A 13,251-nucleotide genomic window follows, 5' to 3' on the forward strand; every position below is an offset into this window, starting at 1 on the left:
TAAACTTACTAGGCCCTTCCACCACGGCTCCATCCAGAGCCAGAGACTGTCTTTTAGTAAGTTTAGCCCCACTAACCAAGGACTCCTTTCCAGCTGAATCTAAACTATTGGAGGAGCCACCGTATCTTGTAGAAAATGATCGCAGGGTGCCAGCACTAGAAGTGTCACCATCGTAGCCCTGAAAGACCAGTTGGCAGTTAGAAGACTCAAATGCGACCAATCATAAGTTTTATTTTCCACCCCTACCTGCTCCACCTAGAGCCAATCCTGTTCCATTAGTTTAAACGACGACTCATAATAAAATGAAAGTTTGATCAAGTTCACCAGAAATGAAGCATGCAGCTGCACAAAACGATGGTACAAATAATGGTACAAAACAAATATGGTGGTTAATAAGCATTTAAAGATGAACTTGCACAAAATTTTAGTAGATTTTATCAGAAAGTGTTGGTATTTTTTATCATTTACGATTGTGTTTAATATTTGAGGTGATCTGACTGCCAGGATGTTTCATGATTAAAATTGACATTAGTTATTACCGTAGCGATAGTTGATGTAGGCTATTGGGTTCAAGTGGCAACGTTACGCATCTCTCTCAACTTGAGCTAACGAGTTCACGCAACTCGAGACGTCATAATCGCACTTTCTTTTGATCTGAACGTTTTAACTGTGATCATGTTTTGTCAATTTTAATCTTGAAACATCCTGGCAGTCAGACCACCTCAAACATTAAAGACGATCGCAAATGATAGAAAAATCCCAACCGTTTCTGATGAAATCAACTAAAATTTTGCGTAAGTCCAGCTTTAAATGTAATAAAAAATAATAACATATTGTGATTTTAAGTGAAGGCATGTAGTTGCATGTCTGCTGCTTCAACAAAATGAAAACCGATTAAAAATTGATAGGGCTGGTCAATCTGAGATAGAAGAATGACAAGGCATGATAAGATGGTTTAAACTTGAGTATAGCAGTCATAGGAATTCTACCTTCTAGACCTTCTAGACCTTATCAAAGCAATAACAGCAAATGATCAAGATAAGAAACCTGCTGCACAGTGACGCTGTTAAGAAGTCACTTGTTTTTTTAGTTTAGTTCTGCTAACGAGTAGATGATAAAATTAGCATAGAAATCAGACTAAAACAAGGCTTGTATGAGCGAAGCCATTTTAGTTACTCTTCCCGCTAGGCAACTGAGGAAACTGGGGAAACAGAGGCTGAGGGGTTTTAACTCGTTTATCGAATAACAAAATCTCAATGTTTCTTGTATTCCTCATCAAGATAGACAATTCTGTGTGTTTCCACAACATGACACACTGGTAAGATATACATGACACGCTGGTAAGATATACATGACACGCTGGTAAGATATACATGACACGCTGGTAAGATATACATGACACACTGGTAAGATATACATGACACACTGGTAAGATATACATGACACACTGGTAAGATATACATGACACACTGGTAAGACATACATGACACACTGGTAAGACATACATGACACACTGGTAAGACATACATGACACACTGGTAAGACATACATGTATTGTGAAGTTGTCAGAACGTAAACAGCTAGCAAAAGATAATCATGAATGACGCTTTGCTTTGCACATTCATCGTTGATTGCCTGTTATATTACCTCGTCATCTTTTAGAGCGACTTCCTCAGTTCACATTCAATTAGTAAATTTGGATAACAGTTTACTGAACGGTACCCCAAATTTACCATTAAGAATTGTTGTTAGTTAGCTAAACACCATTAAACTGAGAATTGTCCTATATTTTGTATATCAAAAACTAGAAGAGAACAGAGAACTCTGAGTATGACAGAGTTGCATTTTATGGTTGTCTGAACCAATACGCTAAGGACTATTTGATCAGAACATCCAGTTCACCAACAATTAATTCCATGTACGATCTTTACTTCTTACATACCATAAGTTTAGTGACAAGAGTATCTACTGGTGTTCCTAACAGAAGATGCAAGATGACGTCCCGTCCCAATCATTGTCTGTACAAGCTCTACTGCTAGATACAAGCTCAATCAGAGACTGACCTTAACGTAAAGCGATCGTTCAATCTTTCCGTCATCTTTGCTTTTAGCGAGCCAGCGTTCACAGTGAAATACGTAAGTCTCTTTGTCAAGTGCATCAATGACCTCGACCTTGTCAAGAAACCATGAAGGGTTGAGAAGTGCATTATCGTGTCGTATCTTGCATTTGAATATCTTTCCAAGGTCCACGATCTCCATTTGAAATACATCTTGCTATAAGCAGATAGTAACAGATTTAAACATGACAATGTAATAACAAAGATTACATAATAGGAATAATTGAGTTTGGTTAGCATATTGGCAACACCAATGTAAAAAAAGATATAAATTTCTTGACAGCGGTATTGCACCATTTATGTTGTCTGATAATAGCTATTATCAACATAAAGTTTTGCAATTTGTGCACTATTCTAGTTAGCAAATGTTTTGACAAAAATAAAATGACTAAAACTAAAAAAAACACACACATTGACTTATTGAAAATGTTTATGGTTGTCGATAGCGTCTTTCAAATGTTATTAGAATATTAATATAATAATGCCAACTGGCAAAGCAACAAGCACCTACAAGCACCTGCTATATCTAATCAAAGTAATGACACTATATAACCAAGATAAGAAATCTGCACGTCCGCAAATTTGAGTCCACCTTGATGTCTATATAAGACTGTTAATATCTTACATGATTTCTCTCGAACTTATCCGTGTAAGTGTCACTTTTGTGTAATTTTCTCTCTCCAGAGTCTCCTTTGTCTCCAAAAAGAGTCATGTAAACATTAGCATCAGTGCCGGCACCTGTCACATCTCCGGTGAACACATTTACTGTATACTTTTTGGCTAAAAGCAATAAATATCACTTTGTTACATCTGAACAAACTCAAATAACGAGTAGTTGTTAATTTCTCACTAAACTTGTAGTGGTGCTGATAAGATGTACAAATTACATGGCAGACTAATATACTCAGGCTCTATAGCCTAGCTAGCTATTGTATTTGTATCATAGCATATAGATGTCATATTCATGGTATCAGAAGGTGAAACTTTGACAATTTGCTGGTGGTGGAACTAAGGTAAAAGTTTATGATCAGGTGGGAGAGAGTCCCGGTTATCTTCCAAATGCGCTTTACTGTGATAAACAAACAATTCTGAAAATACTTGCTGACCTTTTAAGTGACCTCGTAAATTTTATATTTTTATAAGTTTCTAGCATTTCATCATTGCTTCAACATTTAGAGAGACAAATAGCCCTTCAAATTGACAGCAGCTATTTTATTCATTCAAATACTAAATAAATTATTTCTACAAATTTATTTTATAATAACATATGTACAGTGTATATCAGTGTAACATATCAGTGTACTTCTGGCAGTTTCTGAAACCTTAAAAACTCTATAATAGATCAGACCATTATAAAATTGGAGGTACATTTATAACAGCAACGATAGTGTACTAACAACTAGAGAGTGTACTAACAACTAGAGAGTTTACTAACAACTAGATAGTGTACTAACAACTAGAGAGCGTACTAACAACTAGAGAGTGTACTAACAGCTAAAGAGTCTACTAACAACTAGAGAGTGTACTAACAACTAGGGAATGTACTAACAACTAGAGAGTCTACTAACAACTAGAGAGCGTACTAACGACTAGAGAGCGTACTAACGACTAGAGAGCGTACTAACGACTAGAGAGCGTACTAACGACTAGAGAGCGTACTAACGACTAGAGAGCGTACTAACGACTAGAGAGCGTACTAACGACTAAAGAGCGTACTAACGACTAGCGAGCGTACTAACGACTAGCGAGCGTACTAACGACTAGAGAGCGTACTAACGACTAGAGAGCGTACTAACGACTAGAGAGCGTACTAACGACTAGAGAGCGTACTAACGACTAGAGAGCGTACTAACGACTAGAGAGCGTACTAACGACTAGAGAGCGTACTAACGACTAGAGAGCGTACTAACAACTACAGAGCGTACTAACAACTAGAGAGTGTACTAACAACTAAAGAGCGTACAAACAACTAGAGAGCTAGATTATGACTGACTGTCATGTCAGTGTTATTTACTTAATCTTATAAAATCTTGTAACGAATGATTCTGTGGCAAAGGCCAGCAGACTACTTGCACCAGTGTTCCTGTGAAGAGGTCAAAAAGAGGTCAACTTGCACGATCAGCCGAGTGAGTCAATTGAGTACATGCACAGCTATAGCCCAGCTCTAGTAACATGACCAAAGTCTGAGACGGCTGAGACCATCTCGGCTATCAAGTTTATACCCATCTCGGCGAAAGCCAGACAAATTATAGCTTAGGTATATTATAGAAGCCGAGTCACAGTACACACGACTAGCCGAGTTTGGCGGAGCGGAGATTATTGCATATACAGGTATAAGGAGCTCAGATAAGCAAAGAACAGCAGAGCACCTGGAAGTCTCATTAAATTGTCACAAACTAAAGTGGAGTACAGATGTCAAAGCCTTTTAATTTTATGTTACAATAGCAGTTGTTTGAAGTGTGCAACTTTCTCGCAATCACAAAATTCTGTCCAAGCAATTACTGAGTTGACTAACATGCAGGCCCATATAGGTCTTAAACCCTTGACCTTCAGCTTATTAAACTTTCTCTAACCAACTGATTTAATCAGCTACCTTCTGAAGCTTCAAAGGGAAATCGTATTAATCAGAAAATAAATATTGTTTTGTAACAGAAAAGCAAACGGTCAGACGGACAGACAAAAACCAATAATAGTATAGATTCTAAAAAATGTTGAAATGTTGTTATAATGTTCAAATCTTTACTATAACCATATGCGCAAAGCAACGTTTGGAAAAAAGAATGCATCTACAGGATTTGAACTTGTAACTTTCAAGATGGCATAGACACCCTAACAACTGTACCAATCAATCACTTAGCTAAGTGTTGTAATAATTGAGCAGATACTAATTGCAAAGGACAGTCTCTCACGGAGCACCGAGCTGCCAGAGCACTAGTACTAATATATAAATAAACATGAATGCATCTCCTAACAATAAAGACTCACACTTCTGGAGCTAACACATTCATCAAGCAATATTATAGCGAAGACAGAACTGGCTTTAACTTCAATCTACTTAAACAACAGTCTCTAGGCAGCAAACTAATCATAACTTTCTGTAACTTACACACAAGCTGCCCTTTCATTCGTTTCTCTTTCTTTTTAGTCTGTCCATCCTTGCCGACAAGCTCCTCAGTAACCTTACCGGCTACGAGCTCTCTTTCAAGTGCCCCATCTTCTTCATCACGGGCGAGCCAGCGATCGCATGGGAAGGAGTATGTTATAGAGCCCTGCCATATAGCGCAACCATTTCAGAAAACTCGTTATAAACCAAATATTTTATACAAATTTATTTGCAATATATCGATTTTTCCAAATCAAAAGCCCACAGATAATCATAGCTATAAGTATGTTAGCCAATGGAAACACTGCATCGTAAAATCTAAACATCCAGTTGATTTCCAATATGAACAGGTGATACATTTAAACTATCCAGTTTTTCAATCTAACTTATATAAAAGGACTAAACAAAAGGAATGATTGCACATGCGCCAAGAAAAGTCTCTTAATGCATGCTTTTAATCCACCTTTACTGTGTTCCTGTTTAGCGGGAACAAGTCACTCCAAATGGTAAGGTCTGGAGTTACTAAGGTAGCGCATAAGCTTTCTATGATATTTAGACAACAAGACCAGCAAACCCGGAAAAAAAGACAGTTTCTAATTTTAGATATGGTGGCATTTAGAGTCCACATAAGAAAAAGTAAAATAAAATGGTACAAGGTAGTTACTAGGTAACTATTAGAGGTCTAAATTGTGCCAAGTAATTGTTGGGGATATTAGTTATGCGATAAATCAGAGTAATCATAGCGAGTCTTACTTTGCCACTTTCGTGCAGCTTCCTGACATACACGCCAGCCAAGTGCCAGCCATCTCCAAAACCACTGCCATCATGTCCAATCCGAATTTTCTCAATAGTGTCTCCGACATCTTCGAGTTCAACAACAAATATGTCTACAATGAGGACATCTTGGAATTAGAGTTGATCTACTAGCAATTTTCTAGGTATGAGGAAAGCAGATTCAATATTCAACAGAGTCAATATTCAGTGAAGTATTTCATCCATTGAATGAATAATGATGGTGTATTTATAGTTCAACTGTAAACAGTACATGTGGTCTTGTGTTATTTGCTATTATATATATAGAAACAATTCAGCTCAGAAGCAATGTTCACTAGAAGTTCAAATTGTTGGATAAAATCTTCTTTGTTGCTAAAGACAAAATTTGCACAAGTGTGGTAGAGACCAAGGTTGAGGCTAAGGTCAAGGTAAGCTTGATGCTAAGGTAGAGGCCAAGCTTGCAGTTAAGGTTGACGCTCAGGCTGAGGAATGAGGGTCAAGGTTGAGGTCAATGATGAGGCAGAGGTAAAGACGAAGGTCGCAGATTTGAAGTTATGGTTGATGCTAAGGCTTAGGGTAAGGTTGATGTTCAGGTTGGGCTTAGGTTAAGGATAAGGCTTAGACTAAGTTCAAGGCTAAGATTACGGAAAAATGTTTATCCTACCTGCAAACTTAGAATAAGACCGAGCAAAAAAAGGAGGTTCACCTGTGCTGCCTTTGTTGAAGTGCTTCCGTCTCTCCGATTTACTAGAGCAAAGGAACTTCTTTTCAGTGCAGATTTCTTTCCCATATAGTTGTATATAGACGTCAGCATTTGTATCAGCGCCTGAGCGATTAGTGGTCATAACTTTCACCTAGAAAACACCAGTGTTTTACATCAATGTTTCTTAAAGGATAAACCATATCACTTGATTTTGTTAGGAGGTAAACAAAGACTTGCTTTTGGTAACATACGAATATATTCCTAGGATGATTTTTATGTGTTTTACTTACAACTTGGAGTTCATAATAAAAACAAGCTTACAAAGACTATAACAAGACTCACTATATTAACCAGTTGAACTAACAAATCCAATAATATTTTTAGATATAAAAAAAGCAAAATTTTCTACAACCATGTTGCCAGTTTCACGAGCTTAAAGAATTGTAATAAAATAGCCTGCACATACAGCCAACGCCTGCACATACAGTCAAAGCCTGCACATACAGTCAAAGCCTGCGCATACAGTTAAAGCCTGCACATACAGTCAAAGCCTGAGTGTACAGTCAAATACTATATATACAATCAAAGCCTGCACATACAGTTAAAGCCTGAGTGTACAGTCAGAGCCTGTATATCCAGTCAAAGTCTGTACACTTAGCAAATTTTTATAACATATAGGGCTATCCTGCAGCAATAGATGAGCGATTTCTAGCCCCTCACCTCATATCTAATGGAAGGATTATATTCTATGGTGTCGAGCTCTTCTGGGTACAACTCTCTTTCTAGGGCCCCGTCATCCTTCTTCTTAGCAAGCCAACGCTTACAAGGAAACAACCATTTCTTACCGAGAGATGGACAGTCCACTTCAACTCTGTCTAGAAACCATGAGCCTCCCAAACCCGCATTGTCATGGCCAATTCTAGAACAGCATGTACATAGGACTGTAGAGTGACAGCTTTTCTTGCTAGTAATCATACCTGCTGAGCCCTAAGCAAACTGCAGGTTATAGTTATTATTTTCATAACTGCTTAGTATTAACCTGCTAGCCACAGACTCAACAGCCAGACAACTCTTTTATAAAAGACAAGTTAAATATATTGTATGAAACATGGCAGATAATTGATACAATTCAATACCTAATTGAACAACTCTGACATCTAATATTTACTTGATGTTCACCCGATGTAGACTCATGTTCAAATAAATAATAAGATCCATGCACTAGGAAAAAAATACAATCGAACGCTGAAATCAGATTCTTACTATCTGTCAAGAGAAACAATTCTCAAGTGATTGTAATCTTACCCAAAAAAGTTTAGGGATTAGAGTCAAGCAACCAGGAGCTCCAACACAGAGATGTCTGAGTAATTAATATACAATTCCTGTATCTAGGGCTCTCAGCACTAATCTGAGATAAACATAGATCTAGAATAAAGGGTAGTGCAGTTTTTTTTCATCAGATTAAACAAAAAGTTCCAATCTTATCAACTTCAAGCTTTATACAAGTAAAAATAAAGGAATCTAGGTTAGGCTTGTACCTGATCTTTTTGAGTTCACCGATGTCTGCTGTCTCAATTACAAACTCATCTGTTTGGCCACTTTCAAACTTGTCACGTTTGTTGTCAACTGTAGCCTTGAGGAGACATTTGCCTGAAATATAATTTACCTAATTACTTTTTTGAGTGATTACACCCTTCACTACCAACTGTATGCGCATAGCAATAGGATTCTAAGAGGCGCAGCTAGAATACAAATATACGATTCATAGATGTATTCCAGCATATGGGTTCAAGCATAGATACAACTATGCTTCAATGGATGTGATCAGAAGATGCTCTGATGTATTTTACATCTTTTGTGTAATTTTTATAGCTGCTTATTCGATGAGATGATAACAAGTAGATGTAACTGGCTGGCACCTCATGAAACAGTCTGAGATCTGGTTTACCATGGCAGATAATTGATACAATTCAATATCAACTGGCTGGCACCTTATGAACATTATATATAACTGGCTGGCACCTCATGAAACAGTCTGAGATCTGGTTTACCATGGCAGATAATTGATACAATTCAATATCAACTGGCTGGCACCTTATGAACATTATATATAACTGGCTGGCACCTCATGAAACAGTCTGACATCTGGTTTACCAAGTGTTTATGCGCTTATATATCTGAGCGAATTAGCCACAAACTCATGAGCGATTCTCATGATTCAATTCTAACAGCAAATCAATTATCAATTCAATAATTCATGGATAGAATTCTCACAGGCTCAGTCTCACAGGCTCAGTCTCACAGGCTCAGTCTCACAGGCTCAGTCTCACAGGCTCAGTCTCACAGGCTCAGTCTCACAGGCTCAGTCTCACAGGCTCAGTCTCACAGGCTCAGTCTCACAGGCTCAGTCTCACAGGCTCAGTCTCACAGGCTCAGTCTCACAGGCTCAGTCTCCACAGGCTCAGTCTCACAGGCTCAGTCTCACAGGCTCAGTCTCACAGGCTCAGTCTCACAGGCTCAGTCTCACAGGCTCAGTCTCACAGGCTCAGTCTCACAGGCTCAGTCTCACAGGCTCAGTCTCACAGGCTCAGTCTCACAGGCTCAGTCTCACAGGCTCAGTCTCACAGGCTCAGTCTCACAGGCTCAGTCTCACAGGCTCAGTCTCACATGCTCAGTCTCACAGGCTCAGTCTCACAGGCTCAGTCTCACAGGCTCAGTCTCACAGGCTCAGTCTCACAGGCTCAGTCTCACAGGCTCAGTCTCACAGGCTCAGTCTCACAGGCTCAGTCTCACAGGCTCAGTCTCACAGGCTCAGTCTCACAGGCTCAGTCTCACAGGCTCAGTCTCACAGGCTCAGTCTCACAGGCTCAGTCTCCAGCCCACAAAGGAGAGTTAGTAAGTGAACCTGTAGTAAGGAATGGTTAGGAAGAAGAGGGACATGCTCAATCTATGGAAGACAAAACTAACATACAATAGCAGATGTCAAAGAGTGCGAACTCGCACTGTGGAGAGGCAACTTCTGATGATATAAAGGTCTACAGACAACAATAACTATACCTTGGTTATTTCTATACTGGATACGCAACCAGTAGACATCTGCTTGTGTGCGCAGCAGGCAGTAATCAGTCAAAATTGTTAAACCAATAGCGTGAAGCATTGCAAATATGGTGCACATCTGCAGTAGGTTTAACATAATGAACTCATGCATGAATATGTGAACATCTAGATCACATGCAATATTACGATTAAATATTACTGGGAACTAACTCATAGTACCTAACACTGAACTTACAAGAAAGGCAAGCAGTAAAATGTGTTGGTAAAAACTATGATGAAGTAAAAATACAATGTGAGTTCCGGTAGCTGAGATCCAATCGGCTAATTGCGATGGTTTGAGGATGACAGTATGAGCTAGTGCAATGTAATATCAGGAAGTTTTATGATGAAACTAAATGAATGCCCGTGAAAATTGTGTATAAAAAATGTTAATGTTGCAGCAGAAGCTCGCTGTATTCAGAGTTTATGAGTGGGTAATAAAAAAGTAGCGCAGAAAACTTATTCTTTTAAACTTCATATCATGAAAAAAGTGTTTTGGTACAGCTCAAATAAATTAAAAAATAAACTTTCTTTGTCTGATACTGAGACTGACCGAATAGAGCGAGAATGTAGAAGCAATTCCTACTACAGATAATATATTTGTCCACATGAGAAGTATTTAGCTGCTTTTACAGATTTACCGAAACCGTAAATAGGAGTGAACCGACACATTTGAAATTGAATCGGCACATTTGAAAACTACAAATTTAAAAAATTGGTGCGAGTAAAAACATTAGCTTTTACAAATATTTTACAAAAACAACAACTGCAACAAAGTAGTATCAACTAATAATTAAAAGAGCACATTTGCGAAAGGATATACAGTATATGGCAAGAGCAATGGGAATGATAAGACAGCTTAGCCTTGTGGTTAAACGCTCTTTTTAGTAAACTTGCGATATGAATGTCGTGAGTTCAAATCCACTACGAAGGTGATTTTTTATTGTTTAAAGTTTATTGCTATAACTGGACAGACGAATGACAAACAAACATTGAGATTAATATATATAAATTACAGAGAGCAAACCTTGTCATAGGGTTTCAAACAGGGCTCAATGTGTTTGAGACAAAAACAGTACAGCAAACATTCAACTAACTCCACATGTGATAGTGCTTTCAGAATAAGGTAGTTATGATAGTGCTCTTAGAATAAGGTAGTTGTGATAGTGCTCTTAGAATAAGGTAGTTGTGATAGTGTTCTTAGAATAAGGTAGTTATGATAGTGCTCTCAGAATAAGGTAGTTGTGATAATGCTCTCAGAATAAGGTAGTTGTGATAGTGCTCTCAGAATAAGGTAGTTATGATAGTGCTCTCATAATAAGGCAGTTGTGATAGTGCTCTCAGAATAAGGTAGTTGTGATAGTGCTCTCAGAATAAGGTAGTTGTGATAGTGCTCTCAGGATGAGGTAGTTGTGATAGTACTCTCAGAATAAGGTAGTTGTGATAGTGCTCTCAGAATAAGGTAGTTGTGATAGTGCTCTCAGAATAAGGTAGTTGTGATAGTGCTCTCATAATAAGGTAGTTGTGATAGTGCTCTCAGAATAAGGTAGTTGTGATAGTGCTCTCAGAATAAGGTAGTTGTTACATTCATCTTATGAACATCACACAAAAATTTTTTAAAGCGTTCAAAGATGTGTTAAGAATGAACAAGATAATATTTTAATGTTGCTGTGCAAAATGGAGGAGCCAGCAAAACAGGTCATGCTAACTAGTTGGGAATTTCTGAAAAGTAAATCTTGAATGCCAAAATGAGCAAAAAGCAAAAATGGAGACCAAAAACACTTGTTCGAGTCCATAGCAAGTGTTTCTAGCAATGCCCAATTTGAGCAAATGGTGATGCAGTTGTCTGAAGAGCTAGTGATGTTCTGCATAGAGTCTAGTGGTCTCACTCCTTGTGTGATTCAACAGAGGCAATGCAGCGTAAAACACAGGATTCAGTTTTAGACCAGAGAGGAGCGTTTTGGGAGAACATATAGAGATTGTATAGAAAAACTACAGTGTCCAAGAACCTAAACCAACACTAAACGGTTCTCACCTGTGTCGTCATCTTCTCCAAAAAGGTAGATATAGACATTGGCATCTGTACCTGATCCCATCTTGTCTCCAGTCACCACATAGATATGGTAGGTCTGAAGTGCGGCTGCCACAAAAGTTTTAACAATTATTAGTTGTCATTTTTCAAAGATAGAGTTGGGCCAAAGTACTTTTCAAATTATTTGTAAACACCTGCGTCTTGAGGAGTTCAAATCTGAACTCAATTAGTTTGCTGAAATCAGTGATTTAACTAAAAATTACATGGTTATAATAATTAATCTGAACAATATCAAAAGGTTTTTAAAATCTTTCAAAAATGTTCGCTAAGTTAGGACCAGGGTATGCGCAACCTGTTACCTTCAGAGCGTATTATCATCATAGAACTATCTTCTTTAAAATTATAATCATAATGAGTCTGAAGTCTACGACTTCAGCAGTCACATATAACCTTATATTTTCCAACGACAAACAGAATGACTAGTTATTATTCTAACATTCATTGTGGAAATTTTAAAACAACTTCATGCTATACTATAGACTTAAAAAACAATCAGACACACAAATATAAGCTTTTTCAAATAATAAAAATATGCTCGCTAACATTACACTGTAATTGTACTAATTGCTATTGGTTGAAATATTAAACGATTCACTAAACTAGGTGTGAGGTAAGGACAATGAAATCCTCATGACATTAGCATATGAGATGAGCAAAAGGATAAGTTGGCTAAACTCATTTATGGGCTGTTTGTTTTCATTAGGAAGACTGAAAGTAAGTACGGACTAGTGAGGTTGAAATGTAATCACAAGTACCTTTAGTTTCCAAAGCAACTTCGTCTCTGATTGCTTTAGCTCCTTTGCTGCCAAACCTGGCCTTTAGACTCGGATCAACGGGTACCAAAGTTCGCATGATTTGCCCGTCATCTTCATCAGTGGCCAACCATCGTTGGCAGGGAAAGAAATACGTTTGCTTAGCGAGAGTGTCTTCAACCTAAATTAAATTAAAAAGGTACATCAGGGACACGGGCCAGCTAGCAACAAGAGTGTTTTGGTCCAGGAAAATGAGCTAGACTACTAGATGTTATAATCAGTTTGGTAATAGTAGGTTCAAAATTACATACACAATTGTGATAAGCACGCTGGTGCACTTTATTAGCAATGGATCGCTCACAGAAGATACAGAGATTTGCCAAATTTTTTGTTTAGGGTAATTGAAAATCTGTCAACTGAACTGAAATTTTATTTATCCCCTTAGGACAAACACTAAGATGAGTGTGACAAAAACGATAAAATTTGCCTATCAGATACAAAGAGTTGTCACACTCACGCTTATTAAAATCTGTGTGTGCATGTGCGCACACACAGATTTTAATAAGATTAACGCATCACTAATTAGTTCAATAATTATGGATTAACGCATCACAC

At 37.9% G+C, this 13,251-nt stretch overlaps 1 protein-coding gene across 1 annotated transcript in view; it reads right to left on the minus strand.

Moving 5' to 3' along the window:
* LOC137394930 (lipoxygenase homology domain-containing protein 1-like) overlaps nucleotides 1-13,251 on the minus strand; it is a 51,909-nt gene that overhangs the window by 14,282 nt on the left and 24,376 nt on the right. Inside the window, 11 exon segments of the mRNA XM_068081707.1 lie at nucleotides 10-178; nucleotides 2,064-2,273; nucleotides 2,742-2,896; nucleotides 5,223-5,385; nucleotides 5,973-6,106; nucleotides 6,700-6,847; nucleotides 7,417-7,457; nucleotides 7,521-7,615; nucleotides 8,235-8,346; nucleotides 11,828-11,932; nucleotides 12,640-12,817. Coding sequence (XP_067937808.1) covers nucleotides 10-178; nucleotides 2,064-2,273; nucleotides 2,742-2,896; nucleotides 5,223-5,385; nucleotides 5,973-6,106; nucleotides 6,700-6,847; nucleotides 7,417-7,457; nucleotides 7,521-7,615; nucleotides 8,235-8,346; nucleotides 11,828-11,932; nucleotides 12,640-12,817 — 1,510 coding nt within the window.

Source organism: Watersipora subatra, chromosome 4 (assembly GCF_963576615.1).
Source record: "Watersipora subatra chromosome 4, tzWatSuba1.1, whole genome shotgun sequence".
Lineage (NCBI taxonomy): Eukaryota > Metazoa > Bryozoa > Gymnolaemata > Cheilostomatida > Watersiporidae > Watersipora > Watersipora subatra.